This window comes from Oscarella lobularis, chromosome 8 (assembly GCF_947507565.1).
Source record: "Oscarella lobularis chromosome 8, ooOscLobu1.1, whole genome shotgun sequence".
Taxonomy (NCBI): domain Eukaryota; kingdom Metazoa; phylum Porifera; class Homoscleromorpha; order Homosclerophorida; family Oscarellidae; genus Oscarella; species Oscarella lobularis.
In genome coordinates, this window is record NC_089182.1 from 3,170,613 (window position 1) to 3,194,944 (window position 24,332).

General features: G+C 47.0%; 7 protein-coding genes across 7 annotated transcripts; 4 read left to right on the top strand and 3 right to left on the bottom strand.

Annotated features, from left to right (window-relative positions):
- Positions 1-459: 459 nt before the first annotated feature.
- LOC136190405 (vitellogenin-like) lies at positions 460-6,522 on the bottom strand. Its single transcript, XM_065978546.1, has 20 exons — positions 6,379-6,522; positions 6,156-6,313; positions 5,837-6,094; positions 5,636-5,773; positions 5,431-5,585; positions 5,325-5,377; positions 5,028-5,271; positions 4,788-4,974; positions 4,618-4,728; positions 4,308-4,556; positions 4,018-4,250; positions 3,854-3,963; positions 3,533-3,801; positions 3,045-3,478; positions 2,803-2,991; positions 2,686-2,749; positions 1,900-2,632; positions 1,095-1,838; positions 879-1,010; positions 460-826 (listed from the first exon to the last, which is right to left on the bottom strand). The coding sequence occupies exons 1-20, from the start codon at positions 6,422-6,424 to the stop codon at positions 588-590; spliced, it is 4,746 nt and encodes a 1,581-aa protein (XP_065834618.1). The 5' UTR covers positions 6,425-6,522; the 3' UTR covers positions 460-587.
- On the top strand, positions 5,375-11,985 carry LOC136190406 (transportin-1-like). Its single transcript, XM_065978547.1, has 27 exons — positions 5,375-6,998; positions 7,062-7,254; positions 7,315-7,390; positions 7,449-7,705; positions 7,770-7,903; positions 7,962-8,043; positions 8,101-8,223; positions 8,290-8,408; positions 8,620-8,680; positions 8,734-8,829; positions 8,877-9,105; positions 9,158-9,231; positions 9,289-9,387; positions 9,447-9,499; positions 9,551-9,647; positions 9,697-9,771; positions 9,833-9,919; positions 9,982-10,089; positions 10,145-10,303; positions 10,353-10,440; positions 10,496-10,594; positions 10,647-10,742; positions 10,795-10,870; positions 10,943-11,042; positions 11,093-11,167; positions 11,235-11,369; positions 11,429-11,985. Exons 2-26 carry the CDS (start codon positions 7,156-7,158, stop codon positions 11,340-11,342), a joined length of 2,670 nt encoding a protein of 889 aa, XP_065834619.1. The 5' UTR covers positions 5,375-6,998; positions 7,062-7,155; the 3' UTR covers positions 11,343-11,369; positions 11,429-11,985.
- A 42-nt stretch (positions 11,986-12,027) lies between these two features.
- LOC136190414 (cilia- and flagella-associated protein 144-like) lies at positions 12,028-12,708 on the bottom strand. Its single transcript, XM_065978554.1, has 4 exons — positions 12,537-12,708; positions 12,417-12,476; positions 12,253-12,356; positions 12,028-12,204 (listed from the first exon to the last, which is right to left on the bottom strand). The coding sequence occupies exons 1-4, from the start codon at positions 12,676-12,678 to the stop codon at positions 12,091-12,093; spliced, it is 420 nt and encodes a 139-aa protein (XP_065834626.1). The 5' UTR covers positions 12,679-12,708; the 3' UTR covers positions 12,028-12,090.
- Positions 12,709-12,797: 89 nt separating this feature from the next.
- LOC136190413 (uncharacterized) lies at positions 12,798-13,631 on the top strand. The gene is made up of 4 exons (XM_065978553.1): positions 12,798-12,812; positions 12,868-13,338; positions 13,391-13,473; positions 13,527-13,631. The coding sequence occupies exons 2-4, from the start codon at positions 12,960-12,962 to the stop codon at positions 13,563-13,565; spliced, it is 501 nt and encodes a 166-aa protein (XP_065834625.1). The 5' UTR covers positions 12,798-12,812; positions 12,868-12,959; the 3' UTR covers positions 13,566-13,631.
- Positions 13,632-13,657: 26 nt separating this feature from the next.
- On the bottom strand, positions 13,658-15,400 carry LOC136190410 (protein aurora borealis-like). Its single transcript, XM_065978551.1, has 9 exons — positions 15,216-15,400; positions 15,124-15,168; positions 15,024-15,073; positions 14,928-14,967; positions 14,773-14,866; positions 14,677-14,727; positions 14,474-14,625; positions 14,044-14,425; positions 13,658-13,987 (listed from the first exon to the last, which is right to left on the bottom strand). The coding sequence occupies exons 1-9, from the start codon at positions 15,348-15,350 to the stop codon at positions 13,770-13,772; spliced, it is 1,167 nt and encodes a 388-aa protein (XP_065834623.1). The 5' UTR covers positions 15,351-15,400; the 3' UTR covers positions 13,658-13,769.
- Positions 15,401-15,628: 228 nt separating this feature from the next.
- Positions 15,629-20,228, top strand: LOC136190793 (integrin beta-2-like). Its single transcript, XM_065979059.1, has 26 exons — positions 15,629-15,775; positions 16,013-16,071; positions 16,123-16,205; positions 16,268-16,390; positions 16,444-16,507; positions 16,582-16,713; positions 16,770-16,866; positions 16,921-17,023; positions 17,136-17,225; positions 17,287-17,367; positions 17,421-17,504; positions 17,562-17,657; positions 17,716-17,900; positions 18,132-18,186; positions 18,249-18,307; positions 18,366-18,447; positions 18,498-18,568; positions 18,625-18,766; positions 18,823-18,902; positions 18,954-19,101; positions 19,161-19,253; positions 19,310-19,439; positions 19,496-19,627; positions 19,684-19,793; positions 19,846-19,902; positions 19,951-20,228. The coding sequence occupies exons 2-26, from the start codon at positions 16,017-16,019 to the stop codon at positions 20,020-20,022; spliced, it is 2,424 nt and encodes an 807-aa protein (XP_065835131.1). The 5' UTR covers positions 15,629-15,775; positions 16,013-16,016; the 3' UTR covers positions 20,023-20,228.
- Positions 20,229-20,295: 67 nt separating this feature from the next.
- On the top strand, positions 20,296-24,320 carry LOC136190794 (kinesin-like protein KIF2A). Its single transcript, XM_065979060.1, has 23 exons — positions 20,296-20,415; positions 20,476-20,821; positions 20,884-20,978; positions 21,036-21,466; positions 21,524-21,560; positions 21,620-21,715; positions 21,766-21,820; positions 21,879-21,993; positions 22,042-22,089; positions 22,143-22,233; positions 22,286-22,441; positions 22,498-22,563; positions 22,625-22,701; positions 22,767-22,841; positions 22,914-23,049; positions 23,107-23,172; positions 23,226-23,270; positions 23,322-23,389; positions 23,450-23,609; positions 23,657-23,761; positions 23,823-23,901; positions 23,959-24,021; positions 24,071-24,320. The coding sequence occupies exons 2-23, from the start codon at positions 20,770-20,772 to the stop codon at positions 24,148-24,150; spliced, it is 2,196 nt and encodes a 731-aa protein (XP_065835132.1). The 5' UTR covers positions 20,296-20,415; positions 20,476-20,769; the 3' UTR covers positions 24,151-24,320.
- Positions 24,321-24,332: the final 12 nt, after the last annotated feature.

A 24,332-nucleotide genomic window follows, 5' to 3' on the forward strand; every position in this document is an offset into this window, starting at 1 on the left:
TTCGTAGAGAGGAGATTATGCTATCGCATTTTCAGGACGGAAGCAAGTCCTGAGTAACACTTATTCATCTAGTCGAATCTATTCTCATGGTTTGCGGAAGAAGAGTTTGAATGGCCGCCACACCTGCAGGTTGCCACCCTCTCCCCTCCCTCAGGCCACCCACAGTTGCAAGTGGGTGTCGTCAAAGCATAGATAGAGGACGTCAAAGTTTGTTCGTGGGGTGTCTGCGTTTGTGTCTGTGTCAGGATCTTCAACAGCGCTAGCCTATCCAACTAAACTAACTAAGCGGCAAGCTCGTGTGCGACCAGACTCTGGAGTTGCCGGCGCGGCCCGCCGGCGCGGCGGCCGATCCGGACCACCGTAGCGTACGCTAGAGACCAGGCAACGTGAACATGAGACTTTTTTGGCAGCAGGCAGCCGTCCACAGGTCAGTATTGCGGGCATAGGGTACCGATCTCGTTGTCTTGCAAACGCTTTTCTTACGCAAAAACGACAAAAAACCCCACAAATCTACGAAAAACGCTACACATGCACAATCAAACACAGACAAAGCACTTCAAGTGTCCAGATCAGAATGCGACGTCCCTTCACGCTTTCACGCAATCGGTGGGCTCATCCCACGGCAGCATAATCGGCTTGTCGTCAGCGAACAACGCCGTCGCTCGAGCGTTCGATTTCGAACTGCATCGGAAAGCGACGAGCTTTCTCTCCGTTTTTGCTGGCTTGCAATGATTGGCGGGGCAGGCGGGCAACTTTTCGACGCTGAGACACTTCTTATGTTCGTAATCTTTGCTGGCATACTCCGGAATGGGATGGCAGGGATTTTCTACGTAGAAGGTCTCAGGATATTCGTTTCGAACGTTTTTTCAATATCTCACCTATCTGACACTCGGCCTCTTGAATTTGTTCGTGACAATTGCTGTTGACGTAGGTTTTGATCACTTGACGGTATCGCGACTTGGTGCCGTTCATGCAGTCGCTCCAGCGACTCCACGATCCGTACTCGCAAGCTAAAAGTCGCACATATTGATTAGAGGAATCGAACATAATTATTTAATTTTAAGATTTGCTTTTGGCCTTAATCTTCTCTTTACCTTCTAGGGGTATTTGGTGCTTGGCTGCGAGAGCGAGCTTGTATCCCCTGATGCTCGGCTCCGGACCTCCTCCGTATGCGACATCGTGCAGACAAGCGCTCAAATAATGCTGATATTTCACCGAACTGTGCCCAACAACGAGCAGCGTCTCGAAAATCGGAGCGCACTGTGCGACGGCAACATCCATAACTTTCTGCGAGACGTCGCGGACCTCTTTGACATCGCAGCTTTTCGCTGGCTCGGTTACCGCCCAAGATTCGATAAACTCAGCGACAGTCGACGCGTAACCGCACGGCGTTTCGAGTTCGTTGCCAAGCGTTGCATTGCCGTCGCTATTTCCGCACAAACCGCCCGTCATTCCGGCGTAGAAACCGTTAACCGCCAATTGCATGCCGTGACCGTTGGCGTAGATGTCGACGCCGGCCCAAGCGCTCAGTCGCGTGTACGTCTCCGTGCCGACCGTCACCGTTCGCACGTTCACGACGTGTTTGACTTTGTACGGAAGCTCGTGCGGATGGCCGTCGACTTGAAGGGTCGTTCCGCCGACGAGCGTGTATTTCGTCTCGTTGATGTAGACGTGGACGTCGTCGCCTTGGACGGTGACGGCGAAGTTGTCCGACTCGTTGCGCTGACGAGCGAGAACGAATTCGCACGTCGACTTCATTTCCGCGGTCATTTTGTAGTCGTCGAAGGTGATGATGTGATGGACGTTTTTGCTGGAGCCTTTGAAGAACTTACAGATGGCTGTCGAAAAAGAAGGATTCACATTATTAATTAAACGAAATACGTCGCGCGAGACTCTTACGTGCTTTGAGAGGATAAGGAAGAACGTATCCCATGTTGGTTGTATTGAAGAGACTCGATTCAGCAGTCAAATTGACCATGAGTCCTATCGTGGTCGTATTGACTCGAAGCCATTGCGGCTTGTCGCTTCCTTCAAGATAGAGAATCGCCGATATATTTCCTTCGGTGTTATTGACGAGACTTCCGTTGATTTCGCCCCAGAATTCAGGAACGCGAATAATCGCCGTCGTGTTATCGACGGTGTGACGATATCGGGAGACATTACCGTAGAAATGAGTCCTATTGAAACGAGCATAGCACGTGGAATTGCAGATGGTCGTATTCATCGTCATCCACGCTTCGATATCGACTCGATTCCACGTATTGGCAACGATGTGAGCCGAAGCGTTGCCTGGGACGCTGTTCGCCTTTAGACTGATAACACGCTGTTCATACGGTTTCGAACCGGTCGTGTACCAGTTGTACGTGCCATTCAGTCCGCTGCTCACGCCGCCGACGGTCGTCAGCGTGGAATAGAACGTTCCCTCGAGAACGCTAATCAGCGTTTCGTTCCAGAAATTGAAGATGATGCTCGTCGGCGCTGGGGTTAGAGATCGGAGGCGTACGGAGCCTTCGGCGCGGCCGGAGAGCGGGAAAAGGGGTCCGAAGGGAACGCCGGTGGTGTTCGGATAACTGATGGGAGTCGTGATGTTAATTCCGAGAATCTCAATTCCAAAGGGTTCGGTGATTTTTGTCTGGAGTACGGAACTCGATGATAAAGGAGTAAGAGAATTCTTACGTTTCTTACTCGGTTGTGCTTCCAAGTACTCAGCTCCATTCGGCTTTCTCCCACTTCGACATGCTGTTCATATCTATCAGAAGAATTCATCTTCAATCTAAGACTACGAAGATAGACTATATATACGTGAATTCGGCGATGACCGATTCGGGTTCGTCCGGCATTTTGGTCAGCTCAACTGTTAGATGATATTGATCGTCGAGTGTAGCGGTGCCCTCTTGTTGGAATCCGGCCGTGCTTCTCCCAGTCATCGTGATTTTGGGCTGAACAACGATGCCGTCGAGGACCAACTCAAGGGTCGAATAGATGCCGACTCTAGAAACGAATTTAAATTTACGACTCGCACGACGAGTTTGTTGCGGTCCTACATTGGCTCGACGTTTCCTTCGAGTTTAATCTCCGTGCTCGAGAACGTGCCGTCGACTTTTGCTTTCACTTGAGCGTGAGCGCTCATTTTGACCGAGATATTCAAAGGCAGGCCTATAGTGGTAGGAATGCTGCGATAGACGTTCAGGGCTTGCGTCGATTTCGACAGGGCGGTGTTGACGAGATTCGGCAATTGGACTCGGTCGTTTATCAGCCAGTCGAGGTAGTTGTACAGACTTTTTGCTACGGTGGAAATATCTCGAAAAGCGAATTTTTCCATGACGGTGTCGGTGATCTCCTCTCGAAGAACGTTCAGAAAATTCTTGTCGTAAAGTCGATGCATTATTTCGCTTTCGTTGATGCTGTTCCACGCCATCTCACTGCCGAACATTTTGACGTAACCCGATGCGTACATCGGCTCTTGTTCAACGGGGCACTGGACAAAGAATTGCGTGACACGAGACGGTTTGAGTCAATAACGTTTACTTACTGCTTTCGGTTCAGACAGTCCACTGGTTTTCATCACACGTGTGCCCAATCTCAAGTATCCTGTCGGTCCGAACAAATATCGAATAAGTCTCTCGATACCCGTTCCACGGACGCCCATCTCCAGCAAATTGATATCGTATCCGAATGTGTTTACTTTGAATTTTGCCGTAGAGCTACGCGGGACTCCTTCGATTTCGCCGAACAGAACCGTCGTGGTGTATTCGAGGCCCATGATATCTCGTGGAAGAGGCGTTTTCATGGGAAGGTCAGCTGAACGAAAAAGGCAGACGTCAGAAAAATTTATCGTTATGGGTACGATTACCGAACGCTCCGTAGTGCCTTTGAGCTTTGGAGGAGAAATAACCCATGTCACAGTACGAGCACCAGTAGCGAATGTTCGTCACTGTGATGACATAGGCGATGATTTCTCGACTAAATGACGTAGGGGATCAGACAACGACTCGTTTATTTCCGCGATCATTATACCGCGATCGTCTCGTTGGATTATCGCTTTTTTCCAGCGAAAGCAAATGAGTGTAGACGAACGTCTTGACGTTTGTGTTCGGCTCCGTTTGCAGCGAGAGAATCATTTGTTTCAGCTCGGTTAGATTGGGTGGCGAGGGACTTCGGAGCGTTTTCATGTAGACGAGATAGGCGGCGATTCGAACCTCGGCTTCGTCGCAACGAGACATAAACATGGGAAGAACTATCTCGCGCACCTAATCATTGTGACCAAGTCACGTCTTTTCTCGCACAATCAAATGTATTGTACCTACCTTCGAGGGAAACTTGTCTCCCACTTTGCCCAGGGCGTAGAGAGCAGCGAGTCGGACTTCGATTTCTGGACTTGTGCTGTTAATTTCGCAGCCGGTTGTGTTGAGAGCGGTGAGAATGATCGTCCAGCTTCTAGGCAACTTGGCATTGCCAATAGCCTTTAGTGTGTGAACAGCTTTTTGGACGTTCAAAATTTCGCCAGTCTCGACGTTCATCGCTGCATTCCACTGTTCCTCTAGAAAACCAAAAGCCTGCGAGAATTTAATTAATAGCCAACTCGTTTTCTTTGGCGAAGTTTTTTCTGGCAGCTACCTCTTCAGTTTCCTTGGAGCAAACGTAGTTGGGGTGCTCGGTGACTTCGTTTATGACGGCGCCGACTACGAACTCAAAAGTCATGTTCCTGGAGTTCGTTCTAGCCATTTCCTGCGAGAATCAACTGTCTGTTACCCCCAACTCGTTCAACTATGTATTTGGAAGCTTACTGTGGCTGTGCTGAGAAGGAAACAGGGCGAACAGTATCTCAGAGGAACCACCGACAAACTGACGGCCAACTCTCGTTTTCGCGTTGACGACAGGCAGGGCACTTCTTCCTGCACTGTCGTCATTTCACCGATCAATTTTATGGCGGGACAAGTTCCCACGTAAGCGAGAGCGTCGAGAGTCAAAGCACTGGAAAAAAAAGTTCAGCTTTGGTGGGTGGGCTTCAGTTTTGATCGTCGTACTGTTGTGCTCTTTTGACGTCAGTGGGGTTTATTCCGCGTGGGAAGCAGAGCTTGTACGTCTCTACGACGTCTTTGAGTGCGTCGTAGGTGCATTTCCGCATCTCTTCCACAGTGTCGGCGAAAAGCTCGGCGAAGAGCTTGGGGTCCTGTGTGGCCACTTTGTCGATGATTTCCTTCACTTTGCACGTCGCTGTCTCGTGCGAGAAATCAGGATATTTGAAAATGATTGAAGTTTTGTTGTCAGCTACAAAGAACAGCAACGTCGTGGATAAAGATCATAGCCGGTGTAAGTCGTACGCTCATTTGGACACTCTACGTTCTCAGTTTCTCCTTTCAACGTTAGATACTGTCTGAACATGGAGATTTACTACTCAGCAACTGCATCGAGGGATGAATGACTTACTCTATCGTCGTCAATGCGGCACCTCCATCTTTGCTGAGTGGCGCAAATGATTGCCTTTCTCGGATTGTGGCTCTTGAAAGAACCGTTCCCCTGGTGGTGTTACTGAATATATGTTCAGAAGACGTCGACCCGAAGACGAACATCGCCTCTTGCTCCTAGCCGCAAATAGGAATATTGCTTCTATAATGAGCTCGTTTCTCAGTACTTTCGTTTCTGGAAGAATCGTCGAGAAGTCCTTCATGCGATTGGAACAGCTCTCCAATTCCCTTTCCTTGAGAAGGACGATTTCTTCGCCGCTAACGCTTTCGATCACCTTGTAGTTGCAACCACCCAGAACATCAGTCTACTCAAAAATTCAATTAACGGCACAAATCGAATCATCTCTCTCTACGGCTCTTGGCTATACCAATTGTTCGAATTTTCTCGTTTCGCGTCCCGTCGGCACAGCGAGAAAGGCACTCATTACCCCCCTTTTGATGTTGACTATCGGATCCTGTTCGCTGGGAACGGTGTAGATGGCAGGAATTCCCGTTGACGTCAAATCGAATACAATGCATTCCTTTTGAATTTCGTTACAAAGGTCTCCGTCGCCGTCTTGCCAGCTGCTCTCGTCCCCCGCTGCGACGAATTTTGATAGGGCGTGTTCGATAGAACATTCGCTCACCTACGCAAACAATAGGACAATTCTCAATAGACTACGCGAAATTCCATTTTCGTCAGCGAACCTTGAGTGATAAGCGAGTTGCATTGATGTACGTGCAGACGAGCGTCATTTTCATGCGAAGACCAGTGCTGTTCTCCGATGTGCCCGGAATTCCGCTAACAGCCGTCGCCACGTAGCTATACTCGTAGCTTTTTCCTGGCTCTGGCATGCTCAGCGGTGCTGCGTGAAAAAATCGAGCTTACAGTCGCCGCCGCCGCCGTCAGGGATCGATATTGAAGCAATACCTGCATTGACTAGGGCGAGCAGAGCAGACAAGGCCAGCACTTTCATGGTCTTGTCTCTGCAGTGTTCCTCTCGCGGTGATGGGCGAGGAATGAGCTGTGGGCCGTGTGAGGCACATGAATATATTTCTTATCATGCAGGACAATCGGGCATTGAGCTTCTATGTGTGGCCCGGGGTCTGTAAAGTGAAAAAGGAACAATGGCTTTCGATTGGAAATGTATACTCGTTTGTTCTGCAATCAATCGTCTTCGCGCGGTTCTGGGACAAGAATGGAGCAAGTCTTTCGCATGTACACGTCTGGAAAGGCTTTGATCTGGAAACATAGCCTTTGTATGCTAATGGATTTTTTGTTAATAGTTTATTGGTGGGCTTTCCCTAGGGCGTGCTGGGAGGCTATCTGATCAGTTGCGGTTAGAGGAAATCAAAGCTGCATATGCACAGAAGAAATTCATCGCAAACGTGGAATGAAGAGAAGACTGCAATGCCAGAAAGAGATTTGTAAGCGTCATGTCTCTGACCCCAACTTCCTTGTCTATTGTCCTCGATTTACCCATGCTGATTCTGATGGCGTCGATACGAGCGCAATTGCTTCATCGTTCAATAACGATGAGAATCGTTTGAGTAAGATTACGCCTGCCGAAATCCAATTTAATTAATCGCGAGTGCGGTCACGTGTTCTACTAGAATCTAAATTTAGCCGAGCCGCGTACGGGACGTCGACATTGCCCAGCACGTGTGTCTGCGGCCGCTTCTCCGCGTTCTCCCGGCGTGGTCCTCAATGGCGTGGCAGCCGGACGAAGCGGGCCTATCTCAAATCCTTCAACTCCTCAAGGAAAGCCAGAGCCCGAGCACAGAAATCCAGCGCGCCGTGCAGCAGGTCAGTGGGAAAACGAACAAGAAAAAAAAAGAACACGAAGCATCTATTCTCGCTCCGCAGAAACTCGAATCCCTAAATCAGTTTCCCGACTTCAATAACTACCTCGTCCTAGTCCTCGCTCGACTAAAAACCGAAGGTAAACAACTCCCGGGGGCCCCCTTGCGATTCGTTTCCCTAATCGTCTCGCACGCCAGACGAACCGACGCGCGCCCTATCCGGTCTCATCCTAAAGAACAACGTCAAGACGTACTACGCGTCGTTTCCCGACGGCGTGAAGAGCTACGTCAAGTCGGAATGTCTCGTCGCGATCGGCGATCCGTCGCCGCTCATACGGGCCACCGTCGGTATACTCGTCACGAATATCGTCCAGCACGGCGGTCTCGTCGCCTGGCCCGAACTTCTACCGCTTTTGTCGCAACTTCTCGACAGCGATGACTATTCAATATGCGAGGCAATAAATAGGGAATGATTTGGGATATGCATGTAGTCAATTCTTTTTTCTTGATTTTCTGAAGGGAGCGTTCGGTGCTCTTCAGAAGATTTGCGAGGATTCGGCCGATCAGTTGGATCGCGAGGACATGAATCGACCGCTCAATACTCTCATTCCGAAATTTTTGACGTTTTTTAAACATTCGAGTTCAAAAATTCGGTACGATAACAGTAACCGTAGCGACGACTAGACGGAATGACGTCTTCTCTCTCCACAGATCTCACGCCATAGCGTGCATAAATCAGTTCATTCTGATGAAATCGCAAGCGCTCATGGTACACATTGGATCCTTCATCGAGGTATATTATATACGTCAAAAAAGTGAATTTTCGCTAAATTCCTACACCTTCCGTTAGAATCTCTTTTCGATTTCGAATGACGACGATATGGAAGTTCGCAAGAACGTCTGTCGCGCTCTAGTCATGCTTCTCGAAGCTCGTCTTGACATACTCTCACCTCACATACACAGCATCGTTGAAGTAAATAAAAAATACCTTTAAGACTGTTGGTGGGTCTCACTGAATCTTTTTCTCTCTTTTCTCAAGTATATGCTGCTTCGAACTCAGGATGGGGACGAACTCGTTGCCTTGGAAGCGTGCGAATTTTGGCTCACGCTCGCCGAGATGCCCGCCTGCAAGGAAGTCCTATCTAATCATCTCAATGTGTGAGTCGTGGGCCGGAGGGCGTGTGTTCGAGCGAAGCGTCCATTTTTCTAGTACACGGCACGTACGCTCTGCGAATGGGTGCCGTGTTTCGCACGTGGACTAGATCAGATCCTTGATTCGCGTTAAGAACGTAGTGAGATTAGCGATCACCCCCTCTCTCTTTCTTCATTGATTTCGCACGTCAAGGACACTGATAAACGTCGTTTCTAGACTCGTTCCCGTTCTCGTAAAAGGAATGAGATACTCAGCAAGCGATATATCCGTGCTAAAGGTTGGGGAACGCGTATGCGTCGTTGTTTTTAAATCGCGAGTAATCTCGTTTAGGGAGATGCTGACGAGGACGCTGACGTGCCTGATCGAGCGGAAGACATCAAACCGCGCTTTCACAAAGCCCGAACGCACGGCCAGCAACACGTCGAGGTAAATATCCAATCCTGTGTATTCATCTATGACGTTTCTCTCCTAAGGGCGAATCCGGTGACGGCGACGGCGACGACGACGATGACGACGACGGCGAGGACTCGCTGTCTGATTGGAATCTGCGAAAGTGTTCCGCCGCCGCTCTCGACATGCTCGCGAACGTCTTTCACGATGCCATGCTGCCCGTTTTGCTTCCTATTCTCAAGGAAATTCTCTTCAGCGCTGAATGGATTGTGAAGGAGTCGGGCATACTCGTTCTAGGAGCGGTTGCCGAGGGTAAGGACGTCTGGGAAATGGGGGTTCGTCGAATCGAGGACGATTTCTTTAGGTTGTTATTCGGGAATGGTGCTCCATTTGCCCGAATTGGTTCCCTTTCTTATATCTTCATTGACCGATTCCAAGGTGAAGCGTTCAAGTGCGCGTGCGCGTATGCTCGTTTTGAATCGTTTTCACCAAAAGGCTCTTATTCGATCGATCACCTGCTGGACGTTGAGTCGATACTCGCACTGGATAGTGAACCAACCCCACGAGTTATACCTTCAAAAGTTAATGAACGAGGTAAGAAATAGTGTTACCTTCTTGTCCGGTGTCTCCTCACCGTGGTGGCCCCTATTCAGCTTCTCAAGCGAATACTAGACAGCAGTAAACGTGTCCAAGAGGCAGCATGCAGGTGGGGGAAGAATATTCATTATTATAGGAGAAAGGATGACGTGTCTTTTAGCGCCTTTGCTACTCTGGAAGAAGAAGCGTGCACAGAGCTCGTTCCCTACCTTAGCTACATTCTCGAAACGCTGGTCTTTGCTTTCAGCCGATACCAGGTTAAATTGTTCCTTTTCTTGATCGATACGCCCAATACCTTTTTTTCAGCACAAGAACCTTCTCATTTTGTATGACGCAATTGGAACACTAGCGGATTCTGTAGGAAATCATCTAAATGAAGACGTAAGACGAAAACGAAGCGTCTACGTTTTCATTTCAGAAGAGTACATTTTTATTTCTGTAGTCTTACGTTCAAAAATTGATGCCTCCTTTGCTGGAAAAGTGGCACTCGCTTAACGACGACGACAAAGATCTCTTTCCCCTTTTAGAGGTACAGAAATTAGGTCGATTTTCTTTGTTTAGTTTCAGTTTTCTTCGCCTCGCGTACTGCAGTGTCTCTCCTCCGTCGCCACGGCTCTCCAATCCGGTTTTCTTCCCTACGCGGCGCCCGTCTTCCAACGATCAGTTCGTCTCATAGAAAAGAATCTCACCGAGTCTGTCGTACGTGACGAGAGCCCGCTCGCGAGTTCTCCCCTCTGACGTAAAAACGCGTTAGACTTACGCTTCGAATCCGGAAGCATTTGAGCCGCCCGACAAAGATTTCATGATCGTAGCTCTTGATCTATTGAGCGGTCTCGCTGAGGGTCTCGAAACTAACATCGAGAGTCTAGTAGCTCAGAGCAGTCTGCTCCTACTCCTCTATCAGTGTGTTCAGGTAGAGTATTAGCGAGAGAAAAAATGAGTAAGGATATTGTGTCTGTAAGGATCCTATGGCTGAAGTGAGGCAGAGCTCGTTTGCTTTGCTTGGCGACTTGACGAAAGCCTGCTTTCTTCACGTCAAACCTCACATTGGTACAGATTATTATTATTATTATCTCGTTGGGGAATGTAGAGTGTTTCCTTCTAGCTTCTTTCATGCCGATTTTGGCAGAGAATCTGAATCCCGACCACATCTCGGTGTGTAACAATGCCACGTGGGCCGTGGGAGAAATCGCTATACAAATGGGTGAGCGGCGACAGTTTTGGTACGTAAAAGAATTCCAACGGCCGTTCTTTAGGCGGGGAAATGATCTCCTACGTTCCTGCCGTCATCGATCCTCTCGTCACGATCATAAATCGACCTAATACACCCAAGACGCTCTTGGAGAACACGGGTTAGTTGTCGTCAAAATTTCCTCCGCTTTCGTGCATATTTCTGGATCTTAGCGATAACGATTGGACGATTAGGATTAGTTTGTCCTGAGTCCGTTGCTCAGCCCCTTCAGCACTTCATTCGACCCTGGTACCTAATTTTGTACCCCCTCTCCCTGAAAAAAAGGCGCACTCTCTCTCTTTCCCTCTCCTCCACGCAAAGGTGCACGTCGTTGAGAAACATTCGCGATAACGAAGAGAAAGACTCGGCTTTTCGCGGCGTTTGCGCAATGATCATCGTCAATCCGGGCGGCGCTGTCCAGGCAAGCGTAAACGCGTCGGTTTTCTCCTTTATATTCTAGCCGGCGCGTAGGATTTCATATTTTTTTGCGATGCCGTCGCGTCGTGGATCAATCCCAAGCCCGATCTCAAGGAGATGTTCTACAAGGTCATATTGGGAGGGGATGTGTTTTTTTGCAAACAACTCTCACTTGGGTTGTCTTTTTTTAATTAAGATATTGCACGGGTTTCGAAATCAGGTGGGCGACGACAACTGGAAACGCTTTTCCGATCAATTCCCCCCGCCCCTGCGTGAAAAATTGACGTCACAGTACGGCGTCTAGTGGCGTTCGTTCGGGGGGAGGGCGTAGGTACGAAAAGGAATCAAATAGAGAGAGAGAATTGAGATTCACACGCATTTCTCTCTCAGTGATCATTTAGTTCATTCTGTTGCGTTACACACGATCATGGATTGTCAGGGGGTCAAATTTATAGGGAGATATCCTTTTGTTTGTCGTCGTGGCTGTCTGACTTTCGTCGTCCGCTGTCCTGTCGATTCTATTGGAGTACGTTTGCGTGACGTGGCGTCAGGTCCGTTTTACCTTTCTTCTGCTTTTCCCCTCTCTCTTCACTCGCTGTTTTGTGCCGCTGTACGACGACCGGAGAGGGAAAGTGTTGTTCTGCTGTTTTGAAGCGGAGTGTAGTCAGTCAATTTGTTTGTTAATTGAGATTTTTTCTGTGCTCTGGCTGCGCGGGGTTTATGATATTTATTGTTTAATATTGGTAGTGTAATTTATTAATTGTACTGTACAGGACAGAGGTGTGACAGAGGGTGGCTGCCTTTTTTTCGGTTTCCCCTGTTTTGTTTTTTGTGACTTGTGTTTGCTGCAAGTACTGGAACAATATGTCATAGAGGATGTTTATACGCCAATTCGTATTATTAGCATTGCAATGCACGAGGTTCAAACACTGATACTTCTAAAAGTATTTTAGGTGGAAAAGAGCATATGGGCGATAGGATACTACAAATTTTCGCCCTGAAAAATTCCTTTATTAAATCTGCACACGGAGTAAGGCAATACTACGTATAAATTAGTTCAAATTTTCCGTTTGTTCTTTCAGCCGCCACGCAGCGTCCATGTACTTTGTTATTTCAGAATTTTGCCTCGGATGATGCAGGCGTCGATCGTCGCGAGGTGTCTTGATCTAATATTTCACTGAGAAATCGTGTTTTAGAATTTCCACTGAACTCACCAGAGGAGTTGTATCCCAGCCGATTTCTTGCGCTTCTGTCTGCGGTAGGCTCCACTTCTGCTGCGGAGTTTCTTGCGCTCGACGGAATATCTTCAGGAAGTCCTCTACGCGCACAAAAAAGAAAGCTTTTCGTTGCCTCGATACAGCGAGTCTTCGTAACTCACCGTCCGCTTCTCCATCTTCAGAATCGTGCTTCGAATTAGGCTTCCCACTCAACGTGTGCACTGAATTGAGTTAGCACTCGCCGAATCAAGAAAGGCAACGCGAGCGACAACGGTTCCTACTTTTCTTGTAAGGATTGATGCTGTAGTCTGTGTACAGCTTTTGATGCCGTTGCTCTTTCAGAATCGTTTCGCACAGAATAGCGTTCTGGTGGACAATATTAGCAGGTTCCTTTTCCTTCTTTCCACCAGCTTGCGTTGCCATCTTGTGTTGAGCAGCGTACTGTAGTAACCAAGGTGACGAACGTCATAGTAAACGTCACAGCGGTGACGACGTGATACTGATACTGGTGTCACAATATTCCAACTGGGAAAAGAGCGGGATGGAAAACAAAGAAGGTGTGCAAAAATAGGTCCAATGAGGAAGTGTGGCCTCAAAGCGGTTTTATAATAGACATCATGTCAGACGGGATTTTTTCAAGGCACCCCGCCCCTCTATTGTTTTGTTACACGACAAATTGCGAGCACTTTAGAAGAAGCCCGTGAATGACATCTCTTCCAGGAGATCAAACAGTTCACTGGGAGCAAAACGGGCACGCTAGCACGGCGATTGGCAGCACAAACGAAGAGCCCCTCCTACCAGGCGTCAAAAGACGTCGATCTGTGCTCGACGAAGCGGTTCTGATGCAAGAAGACGTCGCCGTTCCATCGCTCCAATCGCCGTCACGATCGTTCCTGCTAATAAGCAACGGTTCGGGCACGTACCAGTCGGAGAACTACAAGCCGAAAGGCGAAACGCTCTACATTCCAATGGCCCACATGGGCGACGTGTTGATCAACGTACGAAACGTTGACCAGGTGTCGTGCGAAACGGGAACGTTCTTTCTCGGCGACGATACGAATAAATACGTCGGGTCGGTGCAAGGTTAGAGGGCGCGGATCGTTGGAAGGGAGGGATGAGGGAGTGGTTCTCGCAGGAAGCGTCTTGAACTTGTGGAGATACGACGCCGTTGAGAGGCGACTGCGAATAGCGCAGTCTTTGCTGTTTACTTCATCAGAGGTAAGAAGCTGTTTGTGCACCGTAAATACGTCTATCTGTGCGCAAAAACGCAGGAATTTGGAAAAGCCGTTGCTCTCTTGCAAGCTATTTGATTTTTCAACAAGGTAGAGAGATGGTTTTGATTATAATCAATTTAAAAACGTGTCAGTTGCCTCGAAGGCTATTGTCTCAGTTTACACGAATAGTGAAGGCAATAATTATTATTATTCTGACTAACCCAGTTCATTGACGTAAAAAGCACCCAGAATCTCCCCAATCAAAAATCGAAGACAAAGAACAACATTACACCCGCTTTTCTACATATCATTTGACAGACACATAAAAGTATTATGTACACTAGACTGTCCTAACACTTCGTTCTCTCCCTGGAGACCAAACCAGACGCCAGTTAAGGAGGAACCAGCGACAGCACATTCCAAATTCTCCTTTCCTTCAATTGTCTGATTGCAGACAATGCTCATACTTTGTGCACATTCGTCCTCTTGTGAGGAACAATCAGAATTAATTACCATATCTTAAAAAAAACACGGAAAATCTAGTGCACGCTGCAAGAAAAATGTTAAAACGTACCAACATTGAATCTGGATTTTAATTTCAGCGGCGGCGGCGGCGACAACAAAGCGTTAGACAGTCTACGTACAGGATATTCTCTAACGCCATCGTACTTCCATCGATTTGGAGTATTGTCCAGCCGATCTCTCATATCATTCTTCTCTGGTGTGCTCATTATCGTCATCGTTTCAATGTCGTCGTCTTCGGAATTTTCCTCCTCCTCGTCATCGTCATCAAAAGTCAGTTTTCTCGTCGTTTTCTCATCTGCGCTCAATATCGGCGAAAGATCTAGATTTCTTCTCACGTGCAAAACGGGCGACGCCTCCAAGGGAACCGAAAACAAGACGCCATCGAGCGTCCGTTTGGACTCAGATTCAGGAGTGGGCGGAGTCAAAGGCACCTAGAAAAAAAGGTAGACAATAAAGTTAAAGATTCTATATACATTTACTTCAGCATAGTGTATTTTGATAGGCGATTCCGCTTCCGTTTGCGCATAGGACATCGCCTTTTCTTCCTCTTCGTCGAACAGCTTTCTTTTTAGCGTAGAAAACGACATGTTCTGTATGTTATCCGCCGTCATCGCTTCGTCTTCAAAGTCGTCTGGAAAACGGGATTGCGAGAGAAAAGCAATATGAAAATTGGCTCACTCACTTTCTTCTTCTTCTTCTTCTTCTTCCATAGTTTCTTCATGCATTGATATGTCTACAAAATTACGTCACGCTGGTACACTATTCTATTGTAACGCACATGCAGGCGGAAATGGTGAAAACGTCACGTGCTTTGTTCCTTTGCTCTCAGGCGGAATCCAAGGCGAAGGAACGTGATGGCCTTTGGCAAAAAACTTTGGTGGTGGAAAAAAAAAGTTAACTTGTTGCTGCTACATTCTTCTAGGAATGTGTTACGTCATCGAGTTCTTGCTGCACTTGCATATCCACAACAGGCCTAAATTAATCAATTAATTAATCAATTAATTAATTATCTTGTTGTTTCCTGTGTACTTGATTTCTTGCGCTGCCATATATTTCTCTTCTTCGATCTCAGCCGGGTTCTAATATGCGTAAGAATTATTTTTTTCTGTGGCACGCGAGGCTCACGTACGAGTAGCGCTATTTGGTCGATTGTCCACTGAAAGCGGCAACCAATCTAGTCGAGCCACAATTAGAATGGTTTCGGAAGATCGTTCGACGCACCGGTGTTCCGTCGACGCGAAAGACGGACGGCGAGAAGCGTGGAAAGTGTTCGTGTTCCGACGACGAGCCGCTAAACGGGTTTTTGATTAGTCGCACGGACTTTGGCGTGCTTGGACACGCTTCGCTATCGTCCATAGCTTCGTGGAAGCGAGACTGGCTCTATATTTGAATTTGGAGCGTTGACTTTCGGGACCTCAACGGCGAAGTTTGACTGCGCAGCCGCAGACCTTACCACCGCAGATTTTCATTTTTTAATCCATAGATACTGTAGTCTGTCTGAAAATCGCATCTAGGCTTGCTTGTTCTGATTTGCAAAATCTGTCTTTGCTGCTCAAAACCCCGGTGTAAAGACACTGGATTCTGTGGAATGCAATACGTACCTCATCTACGCTTTGCGCACGCGCATACGTCACACTTCCGCCTCTTCCGCCTGCGGTTCTGCGTACGCAATTCTAATTCCTAGTTCAAAGGAAGTCGACATCTGAAGTCACCCAGTCGTGCGAAGACCACCCAACAGACAGAGTCGATCATTCGTTTTCAAAACTCACTTCAAATCGATCGTAAGACGCATAAACCGATTCCCGTAACAATTCGTAACGTTTCGTCGCCCATTTCTGCCCCGTTCGCGAATCGAAAACATGTGTCCCGAACGCCCGAGTACATTTACCCGATAAGCCCCTAAACGTCGTCTCGTCGAACCGTCGCCCAGACGAAAAGCACCCTCGCGCGAAGAAAAAAGCGACAAGGGGGGGCCCACCCAAAGAACTTCTCCTCGCGCGTGACGCCACTTCTCTAAGGCGGATGAGGAAGACGCACCTAACACTGCTAAGCGCCTTTTTGGCCTATTTCGCCTACGGTAAGAACTCGCGCGGAAGAGAGAAAACATTCTAACGTTTCGCGTATTCAGTAAACTCTCAGACGTGCACGCTATACGACACTTGCACAGATTGCATTCGAGCGACGCAACGCTGCGTTTGGTGTAGTAAAAGGGTGAGACGAAAAATCTCTCGGCTCTTTTCTTCGAGAATCGTTTTTTTTTCCTCTTCTCCCAGGACTTCAGTTCGAATCAGAAACGCTGTCAACCGGAAAGCGTCGCGAACGACGGCGATTGGTGCGATCCCGATCCGAATTCGCCATTCATCGAAAATCCCATGAGCAATTTGGACATTCAAAAGGTAATAACAAAAAGGAAATTTTTTCGCGTTTTTGACGTTTTGTTTTTTCTCAGAATGAAAGTTTCTCGTCGAGCGTTCAAATTCGACCCCAGACGGTCGCCATTGACATGCATAGTGGTATAACACCCCTATTCGATTATGTTCTCATCAAATAATATTTTGAATTTTGATTTTTGATTTTTTCTACTTAGGCGAATCGTACAAGCTGCGCGTAACGGCTCAGCGAGCTCCGAATGCTCCTTTGGATCTTTACTATCTCATGGACGTCTCCAACACGATGGCAGATGATTTGGAGCGACTTAAAAAGCTTGCTGAGCAACTCAGTAAGGAGTTATATTTTCAAAATGTCAGTGGCTACTTAGTGCCTTGTCTCCCTTAGACGAAACGGTCAGCAAACTGACGAAAAATTATCGCCTTGGCTTTGGAACGTTTGTGGATAAACCCATACTTCCGTTTACTGATACGTCAGCAGAAAAGTTGGTCTTTTTTTTTTTGAAGGCGTTTTTTCTGACTATGAGATCTTTATAAAGAATTGGGAATCCCTGTTTCGGTCGGGGAGGCTCGGGCAGTTGTCCGCCGGCTTACTCCTTTCGAAATACGCTACCGTTGTCTGCGAATCCGGACGATTTTGTGGTGAGTCAAATAAATAAATGAATAAAATCAATCAATCTGTGTCCTATTTTGTAACTGGTTCCTTAATTGAGTAGTTTCCCCTCTGAGGCATTGGAATGTAATGTGTTTTTAGAATGATATCCAAAACGAGACAACGTCTGGTAATTTGGATATTCCTGAAGGAATGCTTGACGCTCTCATGCAAGTGGTGGTTTGCGATGAGGTACGTCGACTCTTATGCATCTGAGAGAAGGTGTGTTCCTTACATTGTGTTTGTAACTAAGGTAATCAAATGGAGAAAAGATGCCCTGCACATGGTAGTCATAGCAACAGACGAGCAGTTTCACATAGCAGGCGATGGAAAGGTAAGGCAATATATGTGATGTTATTAATTGATTATATGTCGACGACTTCACAGTTTGCTGGCATATATGATCCTAATGATGGTAAATGCCACACCACGCCAGGACCAGGAGGCATGTACACCAAAGCAACGGAACTGGTAGAAGATAATCTTGATTTTTTTTCATGATTTTTAATCGATTTGTCGCTTTTCTAGGATTATCCATCTGTTAGTCAAATCAAACAGGCCTTGTTCGACCAGAAAGTCAATCCGATATTTCTCGTGACGGACACGTTTACGAATCTTTACAACGTAGACTCGTTATATTTTTCCATTGCATTGCTTACGTCATCTCGATTCTCTCGCACAGAGCCTCGTCAGTGAACTTGCACCCGAAGTGGTCGCCAGCCGCGAGAGCCTCTCGAACGATTCGAGCAATATTCTGTCTTTGATACCGATAAGCTACGAGCAAATCGCTTCCCGCGTTGGTCTGACCGTTTCTGTGTCTGGTGCACAAAACGTGGATGGCCGAGTTACTGTCGTTAGCTGTGCCGAGTAAGCACTTGAGAAGGATTAGGAAGATTAGGCAGTAGTCAGCTAATATGCACAGTACAGTAGACTCTCACTGATCCTCCTATTGAAATTGTAGTCACAGTGATAGTTGTACTAAAAGCCCGCCTCCTTCTCTAAGCACAGGCTATACGTGTATAAATTATAATAGCTATTATATTCTAAATTATGGTTTCTTCATGCTGGGCTATTTTTAATTGAGTATTTTCGTTTCAGTGCTGCAAACAAAATAGAAAAGGATGGTTGCAAGGACATTAAAATCGGAGAGAGAGTAAAACTATTTTTCTCACAGTAGGAACAGTGAGCTGCATATCTTTCTCTGTTTTCACCTAGGCTACATTTGACGTCACTTTGACGCTGAAGGAATGCATTGATAACCAGGGTCCCATTCTGTGAGAATAATAGTATAATAGTTCTCGTTCGCTTTTATTTCTGCTTGCGTTCATTTAGAGTCACTATTGATGCTGCTGCGTTTGGCAGAACGGAAGTGACGATCAATCCGCTATGCACGTGTGGCTGTTCTGCATCAAAAGTAAGCGAAAGGGACGTTCTTCTACTTCTACGTGACATTCACGTGTCTAGTCTACCAATGATCCGTATTGCAACAGTGCCGGCACATTGGAATGTGGCCGGTGTACATGCAATACCTCTTGGTAAAAGACTCCCTGCTTTATAAACGTATTTAAGATTTTTGCTTTTCGGTTTTCAGGGCGGGTCTCACCTGCAACAGAAAGTGCGATCCCACCCAGGGCGAGGACGTCCAAGAATGCCGCGGCAACGGGACGGAGATCTGTTCCGGAAACGGCGACTGCATATGCGGACAATGCGAGTGCTTTAGGGATGCCCAAACTGTCAGAACTCAAAAAAAGAGGCTTTTTTTCTTATTAGCCGTCGTGTCTCTTTATAGGGCAATCCCTCGTTTGTCGGCGATCTTTGCCAGTGTCCGCGTTCTCGTTGCCGCAACGCCCAGAACGGGCAAGAATGCGGAGGAAAGAGAGAAAAAAAAGATCGTTTCATCATTTGAGTTTTTTTTCCTTTAGGACCAAATCAAGGCACGTGCGTGTGTGGTCCTTTGCCGAATGGCGAGTGCTCGTGCGACTGCCAGTGCGTCACCGGATTTCGAAGCCAAGGCAACTTTGGAGCGTGCGATTGCAATGATAATAATGCCAACTGCTTAACTGCGACCGTACGCACTAGCTTCTCGTTGCGCGCGCGTTCGGAGAATCATTGCGGTGTTCTTGGCAGGGTTTGGAATGTGCCAATCACGGCACTTGTGAGTGCAATCGATGCGTATGCGAGGCGGAATACGACGACGGTGGCAAGTGTGAACAGTGTCAGGTGAAGTGGAATTTAACCGCGGCTTCGTACGATTTCAAAGATAATTTTTTTTCTAGGCGGAGTCTTGCACAGATCTTTGCAATTTGCCCGAATTGAAAGCATGCGTCGTCAGCTGCTTGGGCTCATCGAAAAAAGCGTGTCTACCTACGACCGGGTGTCAGTATGACATAACTGTCCTCGCAAACGGTCCTCGTCTTACAAAGGAATATTGTGACTTTATTTATTTATTTATTTTCTTGCAGCAACGGAGCCCGCTGGTACTCGCATTTGCGCCGGCACGGACGACTTGAACTGCGATTATCGTTACGCCGTGGGAAACAGGGGCGGTTCCAACAATACGCGCCGTATATACATATTGGATGATGGAGCAACACGTGAGAGCGAATTCTATAACAAACTGATAGAGGAGTGACTCTGTATTTGTTTCTAGAATGCCCTGCAAGCGTCAATATCGTTCCCATTGTTATTGGGATAGTATTTGGTATACTTCTGATTGGTATCGCTTTGCTTCTTCTCTGGTGGTTGTTGGCTCGACTTGCTGTGAGTGATAAAGGGCTTGGAACGACGCAAAACGGTACGGTTATTTTTTTAGGCCTATCGCGAATACAAGGCCTTTGAAAAAGACAGAGCTAACGCGTCTTGGACTCAGGTAGCCAATCGTACCCGTTTAGAATATCTTTATAACTTGTTTTGCTAGACTACGAGTCCTCTCTATCAACCGCCTCTGAAAAACTACCAGAATCCAACGTACAAGAAGAAGCAGACGTAGATGTGACGCGAATGCGAGAAAGAATTTGCTGTTTCAACTCAAAAGTATGACTGCACCTTAGAAGTAATTTGCTCGTCCCCTCGCTCGCGAAGTTTTAGCATATGCTGCACTTGTCGTAAGTCTAATTTGTTTTTTTGTAGTAAGTTAACTGTAAGTTTGTGCTTGATCGGACTAAAATGATGCGTGTCCTGTGTGATTTTTAGAAACTGGGATCAGCCTCGCGTGCGTTCGCATCTGCGCGTTTCAGTGAACGAGCATAGGATTTTGCGCAGTGTTCTGCATCATTTCCCAGTTTTACAAGGGCCGCGTGAGATCACTGTAAGAGAGGAAATGAAAGAGAGAAGAAAAGAAAGAGAGAGAGAGAGAGAGAGAAAGACAGAATGACGCAGCTCGGTTAGAAAGATTCACTCCTAGCTGAAAATGCGTCAGCTCATATAAGGAAATGTTCCTCAGACGCTGCTAGTATCACTCTGGGCCCTATTCATCCTGAACCGAAGACGAAAGCCTCGATTTCCGACTTAAACTAATGAATATCAAAATGCCCGGGACATCAGCAGCGCTAAATCAAAACCAAGCCGAATTTCCTAACAATCCAGTCAGCAATCGTGCTTTAAGACAGTACTAAAAGCGTTTGAGTTGGCAATTTTGCTTCGGAGGACAGTTGGGACCTCCTCTAGACCACGCATGCGCTGAGCAGCACACTCGACTCGTGACTCGCTTGTGTTCAAATTTTCCTTTGCAAAGATCATGTCTGTCTCCCTGCAGATAGGCATGAGCGTAAAGATCCAGCGCTCGAACGGTTAGAAGAGGCCTTCTCGACCGCCATCTCCTATCGCGAAGCCCCGTTTCTCTCACTTCCAGGCCGCATTCACGACGCGACCGTGACGGCGATCAATCTGGCAACGCAATTGGCCACCGTCGAATGGAACGAACGCGGCGAAATGAAAGGCAAAGAGGTAAACGCACCAAAAACGAAAGAAACAAATCAAAAAACGACCCCGCCTCTCTCGTAGATCGACTTCCCCGCTCTCCTCGATCTCAACCCGACCGTGAGCGCGCCCCAACGCGAAAACCTCCGCTCGGCGTCGAAGAAAAAACCAGCGTCGGCGCCGCGCGTCACCGAATTCTCGCGCAAGCAAGCGCCGTCTCCGCGCGTTCTCGCCGACGATCATCGACTCAATTCGCCGATCGTCGAAGATCGGAGTCGCGCTACACCCGCGCGAGTGCGCTCGCTCATGCCGCCTTTGCCGCTGGGACGAGGAGGACGTAAGGGGCCTCTCGTTGCCAAGGAACCCGACGAGAAATCTCAGGCGGCTGCAGCGGCGGCGCAAGCGGAGAAGGAGGAAAAGGAGGCTCGGTTCAGTTTGGCGGCGCCTGCAGCGAAGAGACGATCGCGTTGTGTTAAGGAAGTCGAAAAGATTAAGAAGCAGCGCGAGGAGAGACGGTACTAACGAGAAAAAAGGGGTCCGTTTCTTTTGTTGTGACGTTTCTCTCTCTCTAGAGCGAAACAGGCGAATAAGATCCAGCAGAGACGAGAGGTAGACGAGAACGTTGTCATCATTGGAATATATATATAGAGAGAGAGTCTCTGTCGTAGGATTGTGATCCGACGAATCCGAATTGGGAATTTTTGCAAATGATTCGCGAATTTCGAAGTCATTTGAATATGCAGCCAATGCAAATGTCGGAGCCGGTGAGTGTCATTTCAAAAAATCATTTTTTTTGACGTACACATATTTGCAGGTTGTTCCGCATCGAATTTGCGTGTGTGTCCGTAAGAGACCCATAAATAAAAAAGGTAAACTTAGTCCCCTACTTTATGCAGTGAAATATAAAGGCGGTCTATTTGGATTTAGAAATTGCTAAGAAGGACATTGACGTCGTCACGATTCCCAACAAGGATTTGTCGTTGGTTCACGAATGCAAGCTCAAAGTGGATTTGACGAAATACCTTGAAAATCAACAATTTAGGTATTTGAAATTCTATAAGAGTCGTCGTGGTTCTAATTTTTCCTATAGATTTGATTACTCATTCGACGAGCATTCCACTAACAGTCTCGTGTACAAGTAAGAATTCAATTGCGCTTCTTGAATCTTGAATCTTCTATTATGCTATTTAGATACGCTGCTCAACCTTTGGTTGCTACTATCTTCGATCGAGGAATGGCCACTTGTTTCGCCTACGGGCAAACTGGAAGCGGAAAGACTCACGTGAGGAATTTTAATTTTTTCAAAGTAATGATCACTGTGTTGGGGTGTTAAGACAATGGGAGGCGATTTTCAAGGAAAGGAGCAGGATTGCACGAAGGGCATTTACGCTCTCGCTGCGCAGGACGTCTTCAAGCTCGCTCATCTGCCGAAGAACAAGGCCAAAGACTTGACTGTCTCTTGCAGCTTCTTTGAGATTTACAGCGGAAAGGTCGGGCAATCGTTTTTCGAGTGTAATACGCAACTAATGAAAAATTTGACGTGTAGGTTTTTGATTTGCTGAATGATAAGGAGAGGTTGAATGTTTTAGAAGACGGCAATCAAGTTGTCCAGGTTCGTAGAGATTTATCAGAATAAGATTCGTTGGATTTTCAGTCTTTTGTGCCCTTCCAAGATCGTTGGTTTGGAAGAGGTAGCTGTGACTGGTGTCGATGACGTTCTCACACTGATCCAGCGTGGAAATGAAGTCAGGTACGCTAACAGAGAGATTCCCCTCTCCCTCTTTTTGAGCCTTTTTCATTTTTCTCTCTATATAGAACGTCTGGAACGACGTCGGCCAATCAGCATTCATCGAGATCACATGCCATTTTTCAGATTATTTTGAGAAAAAGGTAAGCTAGTCTAGCCTATATATGGGTTTATTTATCTTGTACTTACGCGTCTTTTTTTTGATTTGCTTTTAGAGTGAATAGGAAACTCTATGGCAAGTTTTCGTTGATCGATTTGGCCGGGAATGAACGAGGCGCCGACACGTCCAGTTCAAATCGACAAACTCGCATGGAAGGAGCTGAAATCAACAAAAGTTTGCTTGCACTCAAGGTGAGAGCCCGTCCGTCTTTTTCGTTCCAGATCAGCAATTTTATTTTTCTTGAGAAGGAATGCATCCGAGCTTTGGGGAGAAAGGGGGCCCATTTGCCATTTCGCGCGAGCAAGCTCACTCAGGTATCCAAAGACGACACAGGTAGCGATTCTAGATTCATAGCTAAGCATACTAGGTTTTAAGAGATTCGTTCATTGGCGACAGAGCCTCTACTTGCATGGTAAACAGAACAAGCAAATAATAAATTAGATCTGGTGTATGTTAATTCTAGATTGCAATGATTTCGCCTGGTTTGAGCTCCTGTGAACATACGTTGAATACACTTCGATATGCCGATAGGTAAAACAAAAACAGCGCATTCCCTATCAAGTATTAGTAATCTAATTGATTTTTAACCAGAGTCAAAGAGTTGGAAGTGTCTTCGTCGTCTGTTGCTAGGGCCCCCAATGGAGGCAACGCCCAAGGAGGGGCCGGCGCCGCCGCCGCTGCTGCTGCTGCTGCTGCTGATCGGAGTCCAGTTGATAATGATCTTTTGTTGTTGCATCGTAGTCTGAAAGCGGTACGGCGTACACGTGATTGGGATTTTTTTGATTGATTTTTCTGTAGGATGAAGAGGAGGCTTCCGTTGAATTGCTTACTTTTCATGAAGCTGTTTCGCACCTATTGGAAGGCCAAGATCAGCTTATTGAAGATCACAGGACTGTTGTTCAGGTAAAGACAGACAGACTCACCTCTCGTCACCGTGCTGAATACTACAATTTTCCAAATTTAGGACTCTAAGGATTTGATTGTCGAGGAAGAGCAGCTTCTTGAACTCGTGAACGATCTCGATGGCAACTATGATATTGAAAGTAGAAAAAAGAAGGGTAATTCAGTATGGGAATCGCGGGCATAACGTGTCTTGTTAGATTACGTCAATGCTCTGGACGAAATCCTAGCGAAGAAAGAGGCGCACATTAGCCGGCTAAAACGTAACTGAGAATAGGAGGTGTTGTGTTACTATTAAGTTGTCTTTTTTAGAGAAAGTCGAGGACTTCAAGAAGCAACTTCAAGAGGAAGAAGCCGCTAGTAAGAAGGTGAAGAAAATGCCCTACGTTTAGTCCAGGATATACGCACTATACTGTAGAAGAGGAGACGCTTGAGTTTATGAACTACTTACTGTACTGTAACCCCCCCCCCCCCCCCCCCATTAGATGTTATTTTCGTACTGCATGTGTTTATGGGTGATTTCACTCGTAGCAAGTGCAGCTAGTTGTTACGAAGTTCTGTTGATGAACTAAAC

Excerpts from the sequence above, each read along its gene's own strand:
- LOC136190405 (XM_065978546.1), bottom strand. The coding sequence starts at position 6,424 with ATGAAAGTGCTGGCCTTGTCTGCTCTGCTCGCCCTAGTCAATGCAG. Across the intron at positions 5,272-5,324 it reads CGTAGAGTGTCCAAATGAGC|CTGACAACAAAACTTCAATC; the intron begins GTACGACTTACA and ends TGTTCTTTGTAG. Across the intron at positions 3,479-3,532 it reads GACTGTCTGAACCGAAAGCA|TGCCCCGTTGAACAAGAGCC; the intron begins GTAAGTAAACGT and ends TTCTTTGTCCAG.
- LOC136190406 (XM_065978547.1), top strand. The coding sequence starts at position 7,156 with ATGGCGTGGCAGCCGGACGAAGCGGGCCTATCTCAAATCCTTCAACTC. Across the intron at positions 10,595-10,646 it reads AGAAATCGCTATACAAATGG|GCGGGGAAATGATCTCCTAC; the intron begins GTGAGCGGCGAC and ends GCCGTTCTTTAG. Across the intron at positions 10,743-10,794 it reads GACGCTCTTGGAGAACACGG|CGATAACGATTGGACGATTA; the intron begins GTTAGTTGTCGT and ends TCTGGATCTTAG.
- LOC136190414 (XM_065978554.1), bottom strand. The coding sequence starts at position 12,678 with ATGGCAACGCAAGCTGGTGGAAAGAAGGAAAAGGAACCTGCTAATATT. Across the intron at positions 12,477-12,536 it reads CATCAATCCTTACAAGAAAA|TGCACACGTTGAGTGGGAAG; the intron begins GTAGGAACCGTT and ends AACTCAATTCAG. Across the intron at positions 12,205-12,252 it reads GCTGGGATACAACTCCTCTG|ATCAAGACACCTCGCGACGA; the intron begins GTGAGTTCAGTG and ends GTGAAATATTAG.
- LOC136190413 (XM_065978553.1), top strand. The coding sequence starts at position 12,960 with ATGACATCTCTTCCAGGAGATCAAACAGTTCACTGGGAGCAAAACGGG. Across the intron at positions 13,339-13,390 it reads ATACGTCGGGTCGGTGCAAG|GAAGCGTCTTGAACTTGTGG; the intron begins GTTAGAGGGCGC and ends TGGTTCTCGCAG. Across the intron at positions 13,474-13,526 it reads TGCTGTTTACTTCATCAGAG|GAATTTGGAAAAGCCGTTGC; the intron begins GTAAGAAGCTGT and ends GCAAAAACGCAG.
- LOC136190410 (XM_065978551.1), bottom strand. The coding sequence starts at position 15,350 with ATGGACGATAGCGAAGCGTGTCCAAGCACGCCAAAGTCCGTGCGACTA. Across the intron at positions 14,626-14,676 it reads AGAAGAAGAAGAAGAAGAAA|ACGACTTTGAAGACGAAGCG; the intron begins GTGAGTGAGCCA and ends CCCGTTTTCCAG. Across the intron at positions 13,988-14,043 it reads AAAATCCAGATTCAATGTTG|ATATGGTAATTAATTCTGAT; the intron begins GTACGTTTTAAC and ends GTTTTTTTTAAG.
- LOC136190793 (XM_065979059.1), top strand. The coding sequence starts at position 16,017 with ATGAGGAAGACGCACCTAACACTGCTAAGCGCCTTTTTGGCCTATTTC. Across the intron at positions 17,226-17,286 it reads AAGTGGTGGTTTGCGATGAG|GTAATCAAATGGAGAAAAGA; the intron begins GTACGTCGACTC and ends TTTGTAACTAAG. Across the intron at positions 19,440-19,495 it reads CATAACTGTCCTCGCAAACG|CAACGGAGCCCGCTGGTACT; the intron begins GTCCTCGTCTTA and ends ATTTTCTTGCAG.
- LOC136190794 (XM_065979060.1), top strand. The coding sequence starts at position 20,770 with ATGTCTGTCTCCCTGCAGATAGGCATGAGCGTAAAGATCCAGCGCTCG. Across the intron at positions 22,564-22,624 it reads ACGGCAATCAAGTTGTCCAG|ATCGTTGGTTTGGAAGAGGT; the intron begins GTTCGTAGAGAT and ends TGCCCTTCCAAG. Across the intron at positions 23,271-23,321 it reads ACAGAGCCTCTACTTGCATG|ATTGCAATGATTTCGCCTGG; the intron begins GTAAACAGAACA and ends TGTTAATTCTAG.